Source organism: Phacochoerus africanus, chromosome 1 (assembly GCF_016906955.1).
Source record: "Phacochoerus africanus isolate WHEZ1 chromosome 1, ROS_Pafr_v1, whole genome shotgun sequence".
Taxonomy (NCBI): Eukaryota; Metazoa; Chordata; class Mammalia; order Artiodactyla; family Suidae; genus Phacochoerus; species Phacochoerus africanus.
The window spans coordinates 190,405,912-190,427,984 of record NC_062544.1 but is presented as its reverse complement, the minus strand read 5'-3'; the positions used below and the strand labels follow the sequence as shown (position 1 = coordinate 190,427,984).

Genomic DNA, 22,073 nt, shown 5'->3' with positions numbered 1-22,073 from the left:
AAAATCTCCTTGTGATGAGAACTCATAGAATTCACTTTCTTAATCTACTTCCTATGTATCATACACAGTGTTAACCATAATCATCATGCTGCACATTACGTCCTTAGTGCTTATTTATCTTGTAACTGGAAGTTTGTACTTTTTAACCACCTTTTGCCAATCCCCCCCGCCCCCCCAGCCCTGCTGCCACCTCACCACATCTGCTAACCACAAGTTTAATGTTTTATAGGTATATAAAACATATATATATACACATAATGATTTTTATTTTTATTTTTTTCCATTATAGCTGGTTTGCAGTGTTCTGTCAATTTTCTACTGTACAGCATGGTGACCCAGTAACACATATATGTAAGCTGGTACAACCACTATGGAGAATGGAGGTACCTTAAAAAACTATACATACAACTACCGTATGACCCAGCAATCCCACTCTTGGGCATATATCCAGACAAAACTTTCATTCAAAAAGATACATGCACCCTTATGTTCATTGCAGCACTATTCACAATAGCCAAGACATGGAAACAACCCAAATGTCCATCAACAGACTATTGGATTAGGAAGATGTGGTACATATACACAGTGGAATACTACTCAGCCATAAAAAAGAACAAAATAATGCCATTGGCAGCAACATGGATGGAACTAGAGACTCTCATCCTGAGTGAAGTAAGTCAGAAAGAGAAAGACAAACGCCATATGAGTTTCCAACTTTCCAACTAGTTAATGATGACTTTGGCCATTTTTCACTTAGATAATTTTGCTTATTTGGATTTCCCTGAAACTAGGGACTGGGATCAAGACTTGTGAGCAGGAAGCTTATCTGTGAGATCCTGGGAATCAGAAATGTGAGAGTTGGGATAGAGAAATGCCAATTAAGTGCCTGTTAAGGAGTGGGTTTCTGCTGTGACCAACTATGGCTCACTACTGCTGGGTGTTTCTAAGGACCAAGTAGACCACACCCTGGAATTGTCCCATTAAGGACCGGACACTGGAGAGTTTGTCCATCAACTTCTAGCCCAACTAACTGAGGCTCCCACTCTCTTACTCTCTCTTCCCCCACAACCCCCACGTCTGGGCTCCAGGATCTGTCTTACCAGCTTTCTGTGGCTGTGAAGAAAGACTTGAGGCTCAAAACAGACCCTGAAGGCATGGACACTCAAGGTGAATACAGGAAGTACTTACTTGGAACTGGCCAGCATAGGTGCCCTGAAGTCAAATGGGCAGAGAGCATGGGGTTCAGAGGCCACTAGTGTATACATGGATTATTTTGTACAAAAACATCTCCATTTCAAAACAAAACCAAACATGCACATACATACACACCTACAATAAAGCTGTTCTAGCTAGAACAAAAAAGGAAATTAATATTTTAAATAGTGTATAAAAATTTGGAATGTATAGATGGCTATAATAAAAAAGATGGACAATAACAAGTGTTGACAAGAATGTGAGGAAAATGGAACTTTCCTGTGTTGCTGGTGGCAATGTGAAATGATACAGCCACTTTAGAAAACAGGTGGGCAGTTTCTTAAATTAAACTTACCCTTTCCATGTGGCCACCCAGCAAATTCCACTTCAATAAGAGGGCTGAAAATATATCCTCACATAAAAGCTTTTCACATAAATGTTCACAGCAGCATTATTCAAAATGGGTAAAATGAAAACCACCCATCTGATGATTAGGTAAACAAATTGTGGTAAAGCTATAAAATGGAATATTATTCAGCCATGAAAGGAATGAAATACTAATACATGCCACATCAAGGATGTGCCCTGAAACTATGATGCTAAGTGAAAGAGGCCAGTTACAAAAGATCACATACAGTATGATTCCATTAACATGAAATGTCCAGGATAGGCAAATCCATAGTATCACACGCAAAGATTCTGTGACTAGAGACAAAAAGGTTAGTGGTTGCCTGGAGCAAGGAGTAAGGATGGGTTTTATTTATTTATTTTTGTCTTTTTTTTTGTCTTTCCTATGGTTGCACCCACGGCATATGGAGATTCCCAGGCTAGGGGTCTAATCGAAGCTATAGCTGCCGGCCTACACCACAGCCATAGCAACACCGGATCTGAGCCACATCTGCGACCTACACCACAGCTCACAGCAACGCCGGATCCTTAACCCATTGAGCCAGGCCAGGGATGGAACCTGAAAGCTCATGGTTCCTAGTCAGATTCGTTAACCACTGAGCCACAAAGGGAACTCCAGGAATGTGTTTTAGAATGAGGTATCCCTGAATTCAACATTACATGTTTTGAAATCTCAGGCAATGTATTTAAAAACTCCTGCCCTCAGTTTCCTCAGATGAGGAAATAAAAATGCCAACCCACTGTGAAGACTCAATCAGGCAACTCAAAAAGGTGTCTGACATGAAACACATTTAGTGGAGTTCCCATCGTGGCTCAGCAGTAACAAACCTGACTAGTATCCATGAGGATGAGGGTTTCACTCAGTGAGTTAAGGATCTGGCATTGCCATGAGCTGTGGTGTAGATTGCAGACATGGCTTGGATCTGGTGTTGCTGTGGCTGCGGTATAGGCCAGCAGCTGTAGCTCTGATTTGACCCCTAGCCTGGGAACTTTCCTATGCTGTGGGTGTGACCCCAAAAAGACAAAAGAAAAAAGAAAAGAAACACATTTCATAATTGGTAATTATTATGAGTATTATTATGAATAAAGAATATGGGGTGAAAAGAGCACAGGATAGGAGACACAAAGACAAAAATACAGTAGAGAGTGGGCAAGGAACCTTTGAGCAAGATTTTTCTGTATTAATAGTTTGATCATTTCAGGCATCAAAGACTGCTTTAATTGAATTCCAACTCTCAATATAATAAAATGTGTTCAGAGAAGTATGGAGAAAAATTAAAACAGTATGGAGAACAAATCAGTATAAAGACAATTTCTAAACAGTTTGCAGAGGGATTTTGTGGACTTCGAAGGTGGAACTTCAGCCTTAGACTTAAGACTTATATCAACAAGTATGTTTGACTAAGCCTGCCCCAGGACCAAGACATTATCTTGTAGACATTTTCACATTTAGCCCACACAACAACACTGGAGGTAAGTGTTATTATTATTCCTTTTTTTTTTTTTGTCGTTTGTCTTTTTAGGGCCATGCCCATGGTATATGGAGGTTCCCAGGCTCGGGGTGTAATCAGAGCTACAGCTGCTGGCCTATGCCAGAGCCACAGCAACACCAGATCCAAGCTGCATCTTCGACTTACACCACGACTCACGGCAATGCCAGATCCTTAACCCAGTTAGCGAGGCCAGGGATCAAACCCACAACCTCGTGGTTCCTAGTCGGATTTGTTTCCACTGTGCCACGATGGGAACTCCCTATTCCATTCTTCTAAGAAAACTTAAGTAACTTTCCAAAAGTTATATGGCTAGAAAGTGGCAATGTCACCATCCAAACCCAGGTCTATCTAAATCCACATGGTGTACTTTACAGTGAATGAGGATGCTAAGGTGGAGGCAGAAATGAAGTCTTGATGAGGACTGGAGTTCAGCTGTGGGCTTTCCTTTTGGGTGGCCTCAGTGACTTTCCACACCTTGGCGCTTCATTCCCACTCTGTTCACTGGGCACAACTCTGGGGACTCCATTTACATAGAACATGTTGTGAGTGGCAGCAAACCAGCTGCCTGCCTCCATAGATTGTCAGGTTGGGTGTGTGTGATGGAAGTTGGAAGGCAGGAAAACACTGGGACCAGAAGCTGGGGAATGTGATAAGGCGTGAACTAGAAATAAATGAAAGGACAGACTGCAGCACCCAGTTGAGGTCAGAAGCAGGAAAAGATGGGGGTTTGTCAGAAAGGGAAGGAAAGAGTAGTTTTGGTTCTGGATTCTTTAAGGAAGAATAGCCTTGGGGATCAAAATATCCCACAAGTCCATGGGTTCAGAGGAACTGGGAGACAAGGAAAGGAAGGGAGAAGAAAGCCACAGAAGAACCTCGCCTACTTTGCAGTTTCACCAAAGACTATTTCTGAGTTGTTGATCTTGCTGTCGATGGTGGGATGGAAAAGAAAATAGGTTAGGGATTGGTCGTTTCACTTAAAAAGCAAGACTCAGGAAGTTTGAATGACTCAGTAATGAAAGTGATATCATTTTTGAAGTGTAAAGCGTACAGGGGGAATTTTTTTTTTGTAATCATTTTTTTCACCATTTGATTTTTCAAAAAAAAACAAACAAAATGGAGATGGGAATATTTTTCCACATGTGTAAGATATGTCTCAGCTATGGAAAATGTGATTTCTACCCCCAAGTTAGCTCAGCAATAACACAGTAGATTTCTCGTTTGATTTTGGATGCCCAGGCTTTAAATGTTCCAACAGTCTCCTGTTGCAGCCATCAGAGTGCAGTCTGACATGGTTTCACCAAGTCACCAAGTGAATGACTAGAAGATAGGGCCAACCTCGAAATCCAAGATATTAAAGTTCAATCCTTAATTAAAATTATAATATTTTTACATTATGATAAACTCAAAATCATATCTGAAAACATTCAGAAATTTTAAATCAGCTCTTAGGTTAAAAAATTTTTTTTGTTATAGTTGATTTACAATGTTCTGTCAATTTCTGCTATATAGCCAAGTGACCCTGTTATACATATATGTACATTCTTTTTCTCACATTATCCTCTATCATGTTCCATCACAAGTGATTAGATACAGTTCCCTGTGCTATACAGAGGGATCTCACTCTTACCCATTCCAACTGCAATAGTTTGTATCTACCAACCAAATAAGCTTTCTTTAAAAAATATTTTAAATGGAAGGTTAGTTCAAAGCCATTTGAGAACATGTATTCATGGTAGTTTAAAGTGTAATTATGCATTAATAGTGTATTAATAATTAGACATTCAAAAATGTATACAGATACCACCTTATACATAAAGGTTTCAGATCTAAACTAGTGTCCCCAAACCTTTTGAAAGCCATCATGCTTTCTCAGGTGCAGGAAGAATGCCACCAAGGTTGTGGGTCGATCATAGTAAAGACGTTTAAGGAGAAAAACCCTCTATTTCATTGCCACAGAGTAACTGCACTAATATTTCCCATCAGCACAATGCCTAGACATTTACATAGCAGTTTCACATGCATCTTCTTACTTATCCCCAGTAATAAAATAGATATTAACATTATACCCCTTTTACAGACGTCAGGATTGAATAGTAGAGTGAAATAAAGTGGTTCCCAGATGTTTCTACAGCCTAGCAAATTCTAATGAAGAAATCATATAAATATATACAACTAATGGGCTGAAGATACTACTTACCCCCACACTGCTAGAGTCAACCATGCCTAGGTGGTTCTCTTATGCACAGTGTAAAGACCAGCAGTGTAATTTGAAAAAACAAAAACAAAACAAAAAAAAACCTGTGAGTTTTAAATTCAGGCAAGCCTTGTGTGGAAACCTGACTGAATAGATACAAGCTGAATATTACTCTGGAGGCATTATTTACCTAATTCTCAGTTTCCTATTTGTAAAATGGAAATTGTAATATTGCAAAGTTCCTTGCACTATATGTTCCTAACTTCAAACTTGACCTATCTTTGTCTCCCTAAACACAGGTCTGGTGGGCCTGATTTTAAAACAGTATCATACTTTTTTGATTTAATAAAGCTTTGTAATATAGTTTGAAATCAGGAAGCATGGTATCTCCAGCTTTGCTTTTCTTTCTCAGGATTGCTTTGGCTATTCAGGGTTTTTTGTTGCTCCGCGTAAATTTTAGAATTTTATTTTAAATTTCTGTAAAAAATGTCATTAGAATTTTGATAGAATTTGCACTGAACCTATAGATGATTTTGAGTAGTATGGACACTTCACCAACATTAAATTCTTCTGATCCATGAACACAGGATAGCTTGCCATTTTGGTGTACCTTTTTATATTTGTTTCATTAAAATCTTAGTAGTGTTCAGTGTTTAGATCTTTCACATGCTTGGTTAAATTTATTCCTAAGTGTTTTATTGTTTTTGATGCTATTGTTAATGGGACAGTTTATTTTCATTTTTAGATATTTTGTTGTTGTAGATATCACCTGCTTGTCTTAAATATTCACTGTTAAGTGTGATGTTAACTGTGGGCTTGTCACATGTGACCTTTATTGACCTTTACTATGTTGGGGTATTTTCCTTCTATACCTAAGTTTTTGAGATTTTTTTTTATCATAGAAGGATATTTTATTTTGCTAAATGCTTTTTATTCATCTACTGAGATAATCAAATGGTTTTTATCTTTCATTTTGTTAATGTTGTATATCACATTTATTTATCTGGATCTATTGAACTATTCCTGCATTCTAGGGATAAATCCCAAATCCCAGTTGACTATGGTGTATGATTTTTTTTTTTTTTTTTTTTGGCTGTGATATGCAGCAGATTGATGTGGGCTCTCAGTTCACAGACCAGAGACTGAACCTGGGCTACAGCAGTGCAGATCATTACCACTAGACCACAGGTTACTCCCATAGTGTATGATTTTTTTTAACAAGCTTTTGAATTTGGTTTGCTAGTATTTTGAGAATACCAGCAAATCGAACTTTGGCATATACATTCCTTCTAGCTTATTCAATTTATTACACTCCTCCATTTTTATAATAAACTTACAAATTTAGAATTGTTTTAGGTCTACCAAAAAGTTGTAAAGATAGTATATAATTCCTATATACCCCATACTAAGGTTCCCCAACTATGAACATCTTGTGTTACTCTAGTATATTTATCACAACTAAAGAATGAATATTTGCACATTACTATTAACTAAACAACATACTTTATTAAAATTTTACTAGTGCCTTTCTCCTTATATCTTGTCAGAAGTACATTCTATCAATGACTTATCACTGATCATGTTAAGCTTGATGACTTAGCCAAGCTAGTCTGCTACATTCCTCTACTGTAAAGTCACTTTGGCTCCCTTTCATGCTTTATGCTTTGGAACACATCACTATGCCCAGCCCACACCCAAATCCATCTTTCTTTGAGATACATGTTGGAATATTTAGAGGTGAAATGACATGATGTCAAAGATTTGTTTTAAAATATTTTAGCAAAGAAAAAAAAAGCTTGGGGAGGGGAGAGAGATAAATAATAACTCTGGTGATATGCTGTTGACTGTAGAAGCCAGTGATGTGCATACTAGAAGACTAAGTATTCTAAACAACTTTTCTGGGACTCCTTTCTTTCTTTCTTTCTTTCCTTCTTTCTTTCTTTCTTTCTTTCTTTCTTTCTTTCTTTCTTTCTTTCTTTCTTTCTTTCTTTCTTTCTTCCTTCCTTCCTTCCTTCCTTCCTTCCTTCCTTCCTTCCTTCCTTCCTTCCTTCCTTTATTTCTTGGCCATACCCTCAACATATGGAAGTTCCCAGGCTAGGGGTCAAATCAGAGCTGTAGCCCCCAGCCTACACCACAGCCACAACATAGGATCCAAGCCACATCCGTGACTTTCACCACAGCTCACGGCAATGCTGGATACCTTAACCCACTGAACAAGGCCAGGGATTGAACCCACATCCTCATGGATACTAGTCAGGTACATGACCATTGAGCCACAACAGGAACACCTCTTGGCCTTTTTCATTGAGAGATCACTAACAACATCTGTAAATGTCTAGAACATCTGTCTAACCAGCTATTGGATACTATTTTTTTTCTTCATAAACTGGGCTCTGTCCTGAATTCCTTCCACCCCTCTCAGCTTTTCTGACATCTTACATTTAACCTAAATTACTTTATGTTCATTTATGAGAATGGATTTGTCTCATGTTGATATGAACTGAATGTTTGTGCCCTCTGTCCCTCAAATTCCTATGTTGAAATCCTAATCTCCAAGGTGATGAAGTCTTTGGGAGGTGACTAGGTCATAAGGGTGAAGCTTTCATAATTGAGATTATGACCTGCTATAGAAAAGACCCCAAAGAGCTAGCTTGTCCTTTCTGCCATTGGAGGATACAAATGAGAAGATGGCTCTCTGTGAGGAAGCAGAGTCTACATCTGTAGGCACCTGGATCTGAGACTTCCCAGCCTCTACAACTATGAGAAATAAATTTCTGTTGTTTGTAAACCATCTAATCTATGGTATTTTGTTATAGCAGCCCAAAAGGAAATATAATCAACTTTCATTATTCCTTTGGTCCAAGTAAAGGCCTGGCCCATCAAAGATGCTCAAAAAATATTTGGGAATGGGAAAAAAATCATCTGGAGGCTGCCTGCTTAAAAGTGAAGATTCCCAAGCCCTGCTTCCTCAATATTCTGGGAATCTATGTATTAATTAAGTTCAACACCTCTTTTTGACACAAGAACCCATGGACCACACTTTTAGAAACACTGCCAAAATAAAAGCAGAAACCATTTTGATGGTCCCTGTATTCAATGCATGTTTTTGATAAATGGATCTATTAATGAGTGAATGTATTTATACTCCTTGGGTGAATGGATGAGAAGGGTAGACACAGAATTGATTTTTATTATCATTTTTTGATACCATCTAGTCTAGTCTTGGTTTGTTCTTAGAATCAACTAGTTATGTAGAATCTAACAAAAAATGTTGACACCTAGAGGGCTCAAAAGACTTATCCCAAATTTCTGGCTTCACAGTGGCCAGTTCTGTCCACCTTTACCAGTTACTTCTCTACTCTGATTTATTAATTTTATTTATTTATTAACCACGGCATATGGAGGTTCCCAGGCTAGGGGTCTAATCGAGGCTACAGCTGCAGCCTACGCCATAGCCACAGCAATGCCAGATCCTTAACTCAGTAAGCGAGGCCAGGTAATCAAACCCTCAACCTCATGGTTCCTAGTCAGATTCGTTTCTGCTGCGCCACGACAGGAACTCCTATTAATTAATTTTATAAGCACCCACTTTATTTCAGGCATTATGCTATGTACTAGAGAAACAGATCTAAAAAAGAAAAGTTTCTTGGGCTCAACAGATTCAAGGAGGAAAAAAAAAACACCAAAACTGCAATACAGCATCTTAAGTGCTATAAGAGAGATAATACGTATTCCAGTATAGATCTCACAAGTCATCCATGTAATTGTATGAAAAGAGTTTGTTAAATCTCTAGAGAGGTTTGCACTCTTTGGCCAAGTGACCAAAATAATTCCTCATTCCTTGTTTTGTCTCCTGGGTTCTAGGCTTACAGCCCATTCAGACAAGTTTCTAGGCTCCATTTTTTGGCACTTCCTCCCACACTAATATCAATACCATGCATGACATACACACTCATTTAGCTTAGAGATCTCGGGCAGCCCACATATTAAGGGAAATATGATCAGATGTATCCTTTACAGTTTCCTTTAGATAAAAAGCACAGCACGAGTGGATTGTATGTGAGGTGCATTATGTATGGTAGAAAGAACAGTCAATCAAGAATCTTGAGGAAAACAATAACAGTAAGTACAGCCTTGCTTTTTTTTTTTTTTTTTAACCACGAAGCCTCCAGTTCCCAAAGCCTTTTCCTGTACTAACTCTGTGACATTGAGCAAGTCACATACATAGTGTCTCTGGACCTTGGTTTCCTTATCTGTAAAATGAGAGGGTTGGACCTTATCTCAAAGGTTCCTTCCAGCTTTAAAAGTCTGATAAAAATGTTTATGTACCTTATGACTTCATGTCAAAATCCAGCTGGGCTGCTCCTCACCTCTCCCAGCTCCAGGCTAACCTGTGGAGTTATGCCATTCGAATATATGGACATGAACTAAAACTTGGAAAAGTATTTGTATTTGGTGAGGTAAGGGAGGTTTAGAATCTACAATTAAAAAGGATATCGTTCTGTAGAAAAGTTCTATAGAAAAAATGGAAACTAATTGAGATAGCTAGCAGGAAGCGATGCACCACAGGCTTTTGACATGGTCCAGACAAGCCCTGGTGGTCAGAATAGATGTCCTTTTATCATTTCTATTACAGTATATTTGGTCATTGACCAGACATGTATGGAATGCTAACTGTTGCAAGACACTAGGTTAGGTCCTGAAAACACTGAGGAAGAAACAAGCTGAAAATTCCATTATTTGGCTAGAATATAATTAAAACTAAAATTGCTTTAGGATTTAAGAAGATCAAGCAACTTCCAAAAAAATTATAAACAAAATTTTACAATAAATATTGAAGGCTTACAGCTGCATACTAAAATTTATATATATGTTTGTTGTTAGAAATTTCTCAAAGAATGAAAAGAGAAAATGCTGTTTTGAAAGGGCTTGCCAAATTTTTAGTAAAAATAGTTTTCCATATTTGGGGAAATGTAATACTGATATTTTAGATAAAGTGTTAAGTTTGCCATTTGTATTAAAAGGTGCTAGGAGTTCTGTTGTGGCTCAGAAGGTTAAGAACCCAACTAGTATTCATGAGGATGTGGGTTTGATCCCTGGCCTCATTCAGAGGGTTAAGGATCTGGCATTGCCATGGCTGTGGTGTAGGCATGCAGTTGAAGCTCCAATTCAACCCCTAGCCTGGGAACTTCCCTATGCTGCAGGTGAGGCTTCCACCACCGCCCCCAACCCCTTGCAAAAAAAAAAAAAAAAGAGAGAGAAAAGAAAAAAAAGAAAGAGTGCTAGATAGGAAAATTGCTCTGAACCCATTTAATACAAAAGAGATATAGTCACTTGGCATTATTATTCCAAGGTAACTGGGTTAAAAATAAAACTACTCATTATCTATCTGGATAAGAAATGACAACTATAAAACAACTATACTATTTTTCCTCTTCTGTTTTAGGATCTGATCTCAGGCAGTTCAACTCCAAGGACCACGCTCTTCACCTCAGATCACAGTGCATGGAATACAATACATTGAATTTCAGGCTTCTAGACACTTTGAGGTCCATCATGGGAAGGGAAGGAAGAAAGGGTAAGAGAGAAAACCAAATGGAAACGAGGAAAGAATGTCACCAATGGACAGAAATGTCATCTGTGTGAGACTGCACACAGTGATAATATTAATAAAAGCTACCAGGAAGCTAGAGGATAGGGTGTGTAACTGGACAACGGGGAATTGGAGATGTATTCTGCAAGGAAGAGCTGTTTAAGATGATGATAAATTTCTGATTGGGTTCCTAGGAGTAAGTTTAAGTTCAGGGAGAGACAAAAGTGATTCTAGAGAAGAAAGTGTAAGAATTCTGACTCTCTTTAAATAAATCTGTGACATGAATATTGAAATATTTTGGTAATGTGGTTTGAGAATATGCTGCCTTCTGGAAATTATGAAACCCTGTGCTTTGTAGCCTGGGCAAATTTTATCAATTCCCTATGGCAGATTTGTATATTCTTAGTTTTTTTTTAATTTGATTTTTATTTTAATTTGATTTTTTTTGTCTTTTTTTTTTGCCATTTCTTGGGCTGCTCCCTCGGCATATGGAGTTTCCCAGGCTAGGTCGAATCAGAGCTGTAGCCACCGGCCTACACCACAGCCACAGCAACACAGGATCCGAGCCGCCTCTGCAACCTACACCACAGCTCAAGGCAACACCGGATCGTGAACCCACTGAGCAAGGCCAGGGATCGAACCCTCAACCTCATGGTTCTTAGTCGGATTTGTTAACCACTGCACCACGATGGGAACTCCATTAATTTGATTTTTATTTTATATTATATAGTTGATTTACAATGTTGTGTTAGTTTCAGGTATATATTAAAGTGATTCAGTTATACATGTATCGATTCTCTTTCAGATTTTTTTCCCATACAGGTTATTACAGAATGTTGAATAGAATTCTCTGTGGAGTTCTATTCAACTCTGAGGAGTTGAATATACCCCTCCCCCCACCTTTCCCCTTTGGTAACCATAAGTTTGTTTTCAAGGTCTGTTCAGTCTGTTTCTGTTTTGTAAATAAGTTCATTTGCATCATTTCTAAAATTTTACATATAAGTGATATCATATGATATTTGTCTTTGACTTATTTCATTTAGTAAGATGATCTCTAAGGCCATCTAGGTTGCTGCAAATGGCATTATTTCATTCTGTGTATTCTTAGTCTATTGGGGCTGTCATGCTTTGTTTTTATATACTCTGATTCTAATAAGAGAATTTAAACATTTACACTTATTCTGATGTGTTTATGTTTATGCCTAGTACATTATTTTTTGGTTGCAAGCAACAGCAGAAACCAACTCCAGTTAACATGAACAAAAGACACTGATACTGAGATCAGAGAATTGATAATATAGCTGGAAGGATGTGCTAGATTTTAGTTTCCAAAAATACTGCAACAATTACTTCTGTCCGACATGTTCTTCTACAATGTGACTTAGATACTCCTCCCATCAAAAGCTGGGATGTATGTGTCTTCCTTTTAAATCTGGGTAGATTTGTGACAATGGCAGAATTAAAGTAACAGGATTTCTGAGCAAAGGCCATAAAAGTTGATCCACCTTCTATCTGGGTCTCGTGGTATGCTTGTTCTTGGAACTCAGCTACCACGCCACAGAGAAGCCCCAACAGCCCATGGAGAGGCCAACCTGGAGAGGAACAAAAGCTTCCAGCCACCAGCCTTGACTGAGCAGTCAGCACAGTCCAGAACCAAATTTGCTAGGTGTGTGAGTGAACCATTTTGGAAATAGGTTCTCAGCCCTAGCTTATACTCTGTGGAGCAATGAACCTTTCCCACCAAACTCTGCCCAGATGACAGATTTATGAGCAAAAGAAATAACTATTGTTTTATATCACTGAGCCTTAAGATAGTTTGTGACACAGTAATAGATAACTAGCACAGAGACCAAGCTTGGAAATGGATACAGAAAAGGCAACTTCTGAGAAATAGAAAGGAGGAAAAGACTTTAGTAAATACCTTTTGGTTGGGGTGCCATGATTGGTACAAATGATGACTAACAGTTTTCAGTCTGTTGCCATTTTTCTTCACTTCCAGGTTTCTGTGAAAGTGCCTTCTATGGTTCTAATTTCAGACTCCTATCACCCTTTGGATACCAATGGGCAGAAAACCCAAGGAACAGCTCTAACAATCTGTAACCAAGGAGAAAGAGACATTATTCAAAAGGAAATATGGATGGGAGTTCTCTGGTGGCCTAGTGGTTAAGGATTTGACATTGTCACTGCTGTGGTTTGGGTTTGCTCCCTGGCCTGGAAAAAAAAGGAAATATGGATACAGGAAGTTTTATTAGTCCTCCCCCCCCCACACTGCTGTGACAAATTACTAAAAATTAAATGGCTTTAAAAAACACAAATTTATTATCTTACAGTTTAGAGGACTGATGGCAAAAGGGGTCCTCCTGGGCTAAAATTGCAGACCTGTACTCCTTGTCTAAGGCTCTAGGAGAGAATCCATTTCCTTGTCTTTCCAGCTTCTAGGGGCTGCCCACATTCTTTGGCTTATGGCTCCCTTCCTTCATGTTCAAATCCAGCAATGTTCTATTTCTCTGTGCCTTTCTTCCATGTCATTGCTTCTCTATTTTGACTCCTCTTCTGCCTCTCTCTTTCACTTTGAAAGACCTCTGTGATTACATTGTGCCCACTCTGCTTAATTCAGAGTATCTCCCCATCTCAAATTCCTTAATCACACTCACAAAGACCATTTTGCCTTGTAAGGTAACATATTTACTGGTTTTGCAGGTTGGAACATGAGCATCTTTGGCAGGGGAGGGCATTAGTTTACCTATCACAGTACACAAAAGGAGAATAGATGCTACATGGGACCCACCACTCCAGAAACATGTCCTTTATACTACATATTCTGGTTTACATTTTTTCTTGTTTTCATTTTATTGAATTCGTCAAGTTATCCTTCTTCCATTTTTCCTACTCAAGTAGTCTGTAACTTAAAATATCTAACTTACACTTGCCTATATGGTGACCCTTATATTTATCATACATAATTGTCTCATTTTTTTTCTGTGTTTAGAGAAAATATCTATATAATATCTCTAAATAAGACAAAAACCTTAACATGCTCTTCTCTCTCTGCTTTTTGTTTATCCTCATGATAAGATTATTTTAGTTTTATATTATCATTTTCTTTTTATTTTATGAATCAGCAATAAAGAAGATGCAATTCAAAGTTTTAATTTTTGTTTTCTCTAGTAGGAAGTGTTTGGCTGCAAGTAACAGAATATACAAGTAAAGATAGCTTAAACAAAAAGAGAAAAGCTTATGTCACATAAAAAGAAGTTCAGAGGTAGACTGTTCCTGGATTTCTTTAGTGGCTCAATGATGTGATTAAGGGTCCAAGTGCTTTTCATCTTCTTTTTTTTTTTTCCTTTTTAAGGGCCACACCCACAGCACATGGAAGTTCCCAGGCTAGGGGTCAAATCAGAGCTAGAGCGGCCAGCCTACACCACAGCCACAGCAATGCCATATCCAAACTGCCTCTGCAACCTACACCGCAGCTCATGGCAACACCGGGTCCTTAACCCACTGAGCGAGGCCAGGAATCGAACCTGCATCCTCATGGATAATAGTTGGGTTTGTTATCACTGAGCCACAGCAGGAACTCCTTCAAGTGATTTTATAACAACAACATTTGTTATATATCATGGTTTCTGTGGGTCAGGGATTTGGAAGCAGCTTGGTTGGCTGGACCTAGCTCAGGATCTCTCATGACATTGCAGTTAGAGACAGCAGGGACTGCAGTCATTCAAAAGCTTGACTGGGCTGGAGGATCCACTTCGAGGCAGCTTACGTGGCTGGCAAGTTGCATGAATGTCTGCAGAACATGGTGGCTGTCTTCCTTGAGAGCAGTGGTTCTCAACTAGGGGTGATTTGCTTTCTAGGGGACATTAGACAATGTCCGGAGACATTTTTGATTGTCCAAAATGGGAAGGAATTATTGGCTTCTGGTGAGTAGGGGCTAGGGATGCTTCTAAGTGTCTAACACTGTACAGGACAACCCCCCACAACATGAGTTTTCAGGTCCAAAATGCCAATAGTGCTGAGGCTGAGAAAGCCTACCTTAGAGCACGTAAACCCAGAAAACAAGGCAAAAGCTGAAGCTTTCATTATCCAGTTTTGGAAATCTTTATTCTCTGTTGGAAGGAACTACACAAGGTTATAAATACCAAAAGATGAAGCTCACTGGGAGGAGGGCTACCTCAGGCAGGAAGCTTTTCCTGGCTCTCTTCTCTTCTCTTGCTTCCTTCTTTTCTTTGTTGTAGTTTGAGGGGGAAACCATTCTTGTAACCCCCACCAGATTGCTCTTCACTCTTCCTTAGTTAATGTTGTATGATATGCTTATGTCTAATCAAGCATTAAGAGAGAAAATGGAATTACTGTGATGAGTTTAGACCAGTTAACATTCATTCTTTCTCTGGGGGAGAGCCCACATTCTTGAAACACATGGAGGATAAATCCTCAAAATCAGAATTTCTGCCAGTAAAGAAGAAAGGGAATTACTGAGTGTGTAGCAGAGTTCACTACCTTTGGTGACCATTGTCTTTTGTACTGCATGTATTCTTTTTTCATTCAATTTTCTCTTTGGGAGAATACACTTTCCAACGAAATTTAAGAGATGATCAACTATTTGAATCCTTATGTATCTGAAAATAAATCATTATTTTGTACTGTTTCTCAAATGATAATTTAGGTAGAGAATTCTAAGTTAAAACAATTCCTTTACAATTCTTCCATTATTTACGAGAATCCATTGTTGCTGATGAGAAATAGGTGACCTGGTTACAGTTGCCTTTGTATCCTTGAGGCTCTGAAATTTATTCATGATGTGTTCAAGTGTGGTATTTTTACTTATACACTAAATGAGAGATTTTAACTTTAAGATACTGGGTCATTTTCTATCACTTCTTTGAGTATGTCCTTCCATCCGTTCTCTAGCTGCCCTATTAGATAAATGTCGAAACTTCTGGATTTATTCTCCACATTACTTAAATTATTGCTCATCACTATAGCTTTTCTCTTGAAATCTGGGAACTAGGCCCAATCCTCTTTTTTTTTTTTTTTCCCCCTTAGGCCATACCCATGGTATATTCCAATTTTTTTTCATTCTTTCTTTCTTTCTATTTTTTTTTTTTTCGTATTTTCTAGGGCCGAACCCGAGGCATATGGAGGTTCCCAGGCTAGGGGTCTAATCAGGGCTGTAGCCGCCAGCCTACACCACAGCCACAGCGACGTGGGATCTGAGCAGCGTCTGCGACCAACACCACAGCTCACAGCAACGCCGGATCCTTAACCCACTGAGCGAGGCCAGGGATCGAACCCGAAATCTCATGGTTCCTAGTCGGATTCGTTAACCACTGAGCCACGACGGGAACTCCCAATTTTCTAATTTACTAATTCACCCTTCAGTTCAGCTAGTCTGTATATATAGTCAATATATGTAGTCAATATAGCATGGTGATTAAGAGCCTGAGTTCCAATCCTGGTTCAGCTATTTGTTACTGTGTTGCCTGTAGTAAATTAATTAACTTTTCTATTTTTCAGTTTACTCATCTGTAAAATGAATATACTAATAATATTGCCTATTTTGTAAGATTATAAAGATTAAATGTTAATATACCAATGTTTATAAGAGTATCTGCAGCATAGTATTACTTATTATTGCTCACCTCATTAAAAAAAAGTCAATAAATATATTCTTATAGTTCTCTAACTAGTTTGCTTTCATAGTAATCTGGTTGCTTTATGAATGTAAGGTCCTGTATTATCCTTCTGAGGGTAAAATATATATATATTATAAAACTTCTTTTGGCTCTATTAGAAGTAACTTGGAGCTTTCAATTTGTTTATTCATTGAAATCAGCACCTCTTTCAAGTAATAGATTTCCATGAACGGTGACTGGTCTGTTTGGAAATCTCACCTACCTATCAGTGCTGCCAATTCTCATTCTGAAAGTTTGCTTTGCTGACTGTGGTAGGAAAGGGGCAGGACAGGACAGGGGATGCAGGGCAGCAGATGGAGGTAATTTACCTTCAGCATGTGTGTGTGGTCGCTAGCAATTGATGGGCAGCTCCTTGGGGTGAAACCTGTTTCCTTGGCCCTAGCACCCATTAGTAACGATTCAGACTTAATTCCAAACATTTAGCAACATTGGCTTAATATTTAAAAAAAAAAAAATTAAATTAGCTATCATTGTTGGAGCCTCCTCGCTGCTTTCCCATTTCATTTCTCTTCTTTCCTTCTCGCTGTCCTGAAGTTCATGCTTCTGTATCCTTCCAGCCTGTGTCCATGCTTTTTGTGGTTATCCACACATTTAGACAGACATAAACAGCATATCTTATTATTTTGCAGGCTTTGAAACTGCACATAAATGATACAATTCTTTCAATCCTTCAGATTACACCAAGAAGAAAATCACACTTTGGTGAAGTTCTGAATGCCTTTTCTGGCATTTGCCAATCTCTCTTTTAACAAAGGAAGGGAGGGCCTCAGGACAGACAGCTAGAATTTAATATTACTGCTTTACTTACCATTGTATTTATTTTAATGGTTTCTTTCTTTTTCTTTTTTCTTTTTTAAGCAAGTGTGGTTAGCTTTCCATCCACAGTAGTGACTTATGTTTCCTTTTAAGTTAAATATAAGAAAAAAAAGAAAAGTGGTGATTTAAAGAAAAATGTTAAGCAAATAACAATAGTCCAGGAAGTACACAGATACGGCAAAAAAAATAGGAGTTTGTACTGAAATGGCTGAAATTTGATATACACTCAACCTAAAAAATAAAGTTTGAGTTCCTTAATGGGGTATGCAAAGCTCTACCTGATCTGACCTCTGCTTTCCTCCTTAGCTCAGTCACCACAATTACTTCACCCCCAGCACAAACTGCCTGGAGTTTCCTCCTTCCCTTATCAGCTGGAGGGGCCTTGGCTATTGTAATCTCTCCTTGTAATGGTATTTCCTGCACCCAGCATCCCTGTCCTCCACCTGACTCTCATCATCCTCTCAGGTTCCTAGGAAGCCCTCCTGCACTTAGTACACATCACTGTACTGAATATATGGTTTTCTAACCTGTTTCTAAACCCAAGGTAGAATTTAGTGCCAGAATCATGACATCTTCACAGCCTGAACAGCTGTCTAATGTTAAAAGAAATGAACTATTTGTGATGATTCAGATAAGATTTGGGGTATACAATGAAGGTTCTTGAAAAAAATGTTTACCTCATTTTTCATGCTTGGAGTTTTAAAAATAGTTCTGTTCACAGATCTCAATACCTGGATCTTAATTATTTTCTTTCCACACTGAGACAATACATTAATCTAGATAAAAAAGGCACAGAGAAGGGAAAAATAAGGACAATGAGAAATAACAGGTCTTTTTTTTTTTTTTTTTTACCTCATTTTGACATTACTTGGTGGCTTGCTGCAGTTACTTACTACCTTGAGCTGGATGACTTTATTAGAGAATGAGAGATCAAATCTAATGTTTTGAGGAGCTCCCGTTGTGGCAGAGCAGAAACTAATCTGACTAGCATCCATGAGGAGGTAGGTTCGATCCCCGGCCTTGCTCAGTGGGTTAAGGATCCAGTGTTGCCATGAGTGTGAGCTGTGATGTAGGTCACAGATGGGGCTCCGATCTGGGGTTGCTGTGGCTGTGGTGTATGTAGGCCAGCAGCTACAGCTCGGATATGACTCCCAGCCTAGGAACCTCCAAATGCCATGGGTGCAGCCCTAAAAAGACAAAAAACAAAAAGAAAAAACTAATGTTTTGAATATCACATATTCCAACGTTTGAACGGCCGAAACTCCTAGAAATGTTGTGATCACTGAGATGTTGGGACAATTTTCAAGTTTCATCATATGCACAATGCATATTAATAAACACAAGATTATTAACAAAAACAGCAGAGCGCATACTGAACGTTTGAAAATCTTCTGATATCTGCAGTCTTGATGAACTAACTGCATTGGCTCCCATTCATTCATCTAAAAGCTTATTCTGAAGCTGATATTCACACTACTGGATTTAAAAACCCTCAGGGCATTTGGCTAGAAGAAAATTCTCTTCTTAAAGGAGGTGGAGAAAATGCTTTCAAAGCTACCGCTGTATTGGGGGAAAAGTTCAATTTTAGCATTTCATCCTATGTATTTCGCGTGGACAAGGCCGGAGAGGAAGGGCTGTGCGAGGGGACTGGGGGAAATGACTTCACACTCCAGATTACAGAATATCATGTTTACCACTGTAAACGTTCAGCCTTTAGAGGAGAAAGCGGGTGGAGGGGAATCGCTCTCAGCCATACGTCTTCTGTGTTACATCTTAGCCGACAGCCAAACTTTCTCTATCAGTCTGGGTAGGTCAGCAGCGGAAAAGCCTCCTGAAAGGAAAATGCTGGGTCCTAAGGCGGCGCGTGCTGCCTTAGCCAGTGTTGGCTTCGGAGTTACCTGAAGCAGTCAAGTCACTGCACCCGGAGAAAAATTCTCGTTTCAATTCGGTCGTTTCCGTGCGGGAATTGCGGCATGGGTAGGTTCTGGGTGTGGCGAGGCCCAAAGGAAGCTCAGATCTTCTAGCTTTCCCGCTTCTGGCAAACCTTCCTAACCCTGAGGCGGCGAGTGACCTGCCCTCGATAACTGCCCTCCAGGATCCCGGGGGCCCTGGCGGTCTCGACCCAGCGGCAGTTGCAATTTGGAGAAGCCCGGGGCTGGGCGCCCTGCGCGAGTGCGCGTCTCCCCGATTTGTTCCGCGGCTGGAGGCGGATCCTCTTCCCTCCACACAAGTCCTTATATGCACCGGTTGCACCAGCCCGCGATACTCCAACCCCACAAATAATTAATGGGGGAGGGAGGGCATCACTCTTTTCTTTTTTCCCTTCTGGATTTTTTTTTTCAGCGCTAAAGCAATTGAACCCTGCCGAGAACCCCTCAAAATGAGACTGAAGGGCCATTTTGCTGCAGCGCACGAATTGGACACACGAAAATAAAGCCCCCTTGTCCCTACGATAAGCGAGGCATGGTTCAGGAACAGCTTTTCAGAACCAGCCCGATTAGCCTGCAAATGCCTGGGCTGAAAGGGTGAGTGCCCCTCCCCCACCCACGTTGGTGCAGAGGGACCGGGTCAGGAAGCGCGGCCTCTCCGGAGTCGGAGACCACGCCTCCTCCACCTCCCCCACCCCCACATCCTCCTTTACTCCTCCCAGGAAGCGGTGATAGACAGTTCTGTGTGGTTCTCCACGCCCCCCCCCCCCACCCCAGCTGAGTGGAGGAGTTGATGTGTCTCATTATAACAGCCAATGCAGCCGCCATCCACGCACAAGCAAAGAAGCATGTCCCATTTAAATACACCCACGCAGCCCCAGCGCCCTTAGCCGATCAGGGCGCGCAGCCCACACGCACCGCGGCTCCGGGCTTGGAGATCCGTGCAGGTTGGGCTCCCGGACTAGTGGACCGACGCGCGGAAGATCGCGTTCAGACGCTGTGGGGCCGGGGTGGGCGGGGGAGGCTGGGCCCCGGGCCTCTGGCTCCACACCCGCATGAGGACGCGAGTGAAATAGACCAAGGTGGAATTTCTAAGGGAGAAGCTTCGGGGTGGTTTTGGTCCATTTCTCCCGCGAAGAAGTCGACATGGCGAGCGACTCCCCGGCTCGCAGCCTGGATGAAATCGATCTCTCGGCTTTGAGGGTGAGCATAACATGTTTTCCGATTTCTTTCCAGTGTTTTGGGTCACGGTGAATTGAATGGGCTCCGTGTGTGTACTGGGGCTGTGGCTGGTGGGCAGAGGCGGGCGAATGCGACGCGAGGGAACCTGGGTTCTAATTTTGATTCGGGGATCTACTGAGGTGTTCCTGGCTAGCCCCCCACGGCAGGGGCTGTACGGTTCGTGTCCACCTTCGGTGGTAGCCAAGGCGCTCCCAAGAACGCGTGGAGATTATGCCAGTTTCATCTTAGACCGGTGTAAGAGCATTAAAAGGAAAGGCTCGTGTGTGTGTGTGTGTGTGTGTGTGTACAAGCCCCGGACGGTCGTCTAGTGCCAAGGCTCTAGATCCCACTATCTCTTTCTGCAAAAAGAATAACACCGTGAATAAAGGCACGGCCCCTCACGTTTTTCGGCTACCTCCAAGATGACATTGTGAGCCTGGCTGTCCCCACGAAGCCGAACCTGCCGCTCCAAGGGGACAGCTATTGCTATGCTGGTCTTGTAGATGGCACCTGCCTCCCCTCTTCCCCCTTTTCTGCCGTTGGTGCCCAGACTCCCTCTCAGCGCTATCCTAAATGCCGGTCTGCCACTCACCTTTATTTATGGTTTTAACTCAGCCCTGCCTATGCCTTCTGACTTTGTGGCTATGACATTTCAGTTTTATGGCTGAACTTAAGCAGGTGAAAGGGATGTGTTCTCTGCTTTGCCCCCATCAGACCGGAACTCCTAGGAGAGAGAGGGAGAGAGAGTGTGTGTGTGTGTGTTTTCTCCGTGTCTGTGGCCAGTCCTTTGTAAAGCACCTGTCTCCCCCCAGTTCCCCTGGTTTGCATTTATCCTCACGTGAATTGCCTCAGACGCCGTTTCATTGTATTGACTAAGACATCACTGATATAGAATCCATTTTGCTGTTGTTTTGAGATCAGAATACCAGGAATCCTAGTGCAGCCTCGACGCCTCCCCACCCCCACCCCCCAATCCCAACACACTCCTTCAGGGAAGGGGGCAGAGCTTTCTTGCCATATTAATTAGATGCTGCCTGCCTGCCGGGAAGGGGGTGAGGGTTGGGGGGGGGTGGCAGCAGCAGCGGGGGTCTCAGAAGGATTGGCCACCAATGTAAGCACGGCTTTTTCCTCTCTCGAGTCAAAAATGAAATTAAAAAGAAAAAAGCGACTGTATATACTTCAAGCAAGGAGGATCGGTGAGATGGAATTGATGGTGGCTCTCAACACAGAGACACACAGGATGGGTGAAGCTTGGAAGTTCACACGCCCTCCTGAGGAATACATTGCTAGATTGATGCTAAATCTTGGGAATCTTGATACCAAATCTTCAGTACTTTTCTTAACATTGCCTCCTTGTCTACGGTTATTTTAAACAACTACCTTTGTGGTGAAAGTGGTACTTTTTCTTTAGTCTTCTTAATCCTCTCTCTCCCTGCCTACCCCCCCCCCCCTTTTTAAACCCACCCTCCCCTTCTCCTTAATCCTTACATCTCAGAGGTGGGGTTTCTGAGAGGCAGTCAAGGGGCTCAG

General features: G+C 40.7%; 1 protein-coding gene and 1 long non-coding RNA gene across 12 annotated transcripts in view; one reads left to right on the top strand and one right to left on the bottom strand.

The window, feature by feature from the left end:
- Positions 1-19,986, bottom strand: part of LOC125130758 (uncharacterized) — an 83,235-nt gene extending 63,249 nt beyond the window's left edge. For 2 of the 3 annotated variants that reach the window (XR_007135796.1, XR_007135798.1), the window contains exons 1-4: positions 19,293-19,986; positions 18,072-18,170; positions 17,387-17,479; positions 12,804-12,976 (exon numbers count right to left, since the gene is read on the bottom strand). This is a non-coding gene — a long non-coding RNA (uncharacterized LOC125130758). Of the gene's footprint in view, positions 1-12,803; positions 12,977-17,386; positions 17,480-18,071; positions 18,171-19,088 lie in introns of all 3 variants that reach the window. The other variant, XR_007135797.1, reaches the window with a different exon arrangement.
- A 124-nt stretch (positions 19,987-20,110) lies between these two features.
- The window catches only part of TNIK (TRAF2 and NCK interacting kinase), a 405,478-nt gene continuing 403,515 nt past the window's right edge, over positions 20,111-22,073 (top strand). For 6 of the 9 annotated variants that reach the window (XR_007135784.1, XM_047786467.1, XM_047786459.1 and 3 more), the window contains exon 1: positions 20,112-20,525. Coding sequence is in view for 7 of the 9 variants with exons in the window: in XM_047786467.1 (XP_047642423.1) it covers positions 20,469-20,525 (57 nt within the window). In the remaining 2 variants the exon portion in view is untranslated. Of the gene's footprint in view, positions 20,526-22,073 lie in introns of all 9 variants that reach the window. The other 3 variants (XR_007135793.1, XM_047786473.1, XM_047786484.1) reach the window with 1 other exon arrangement.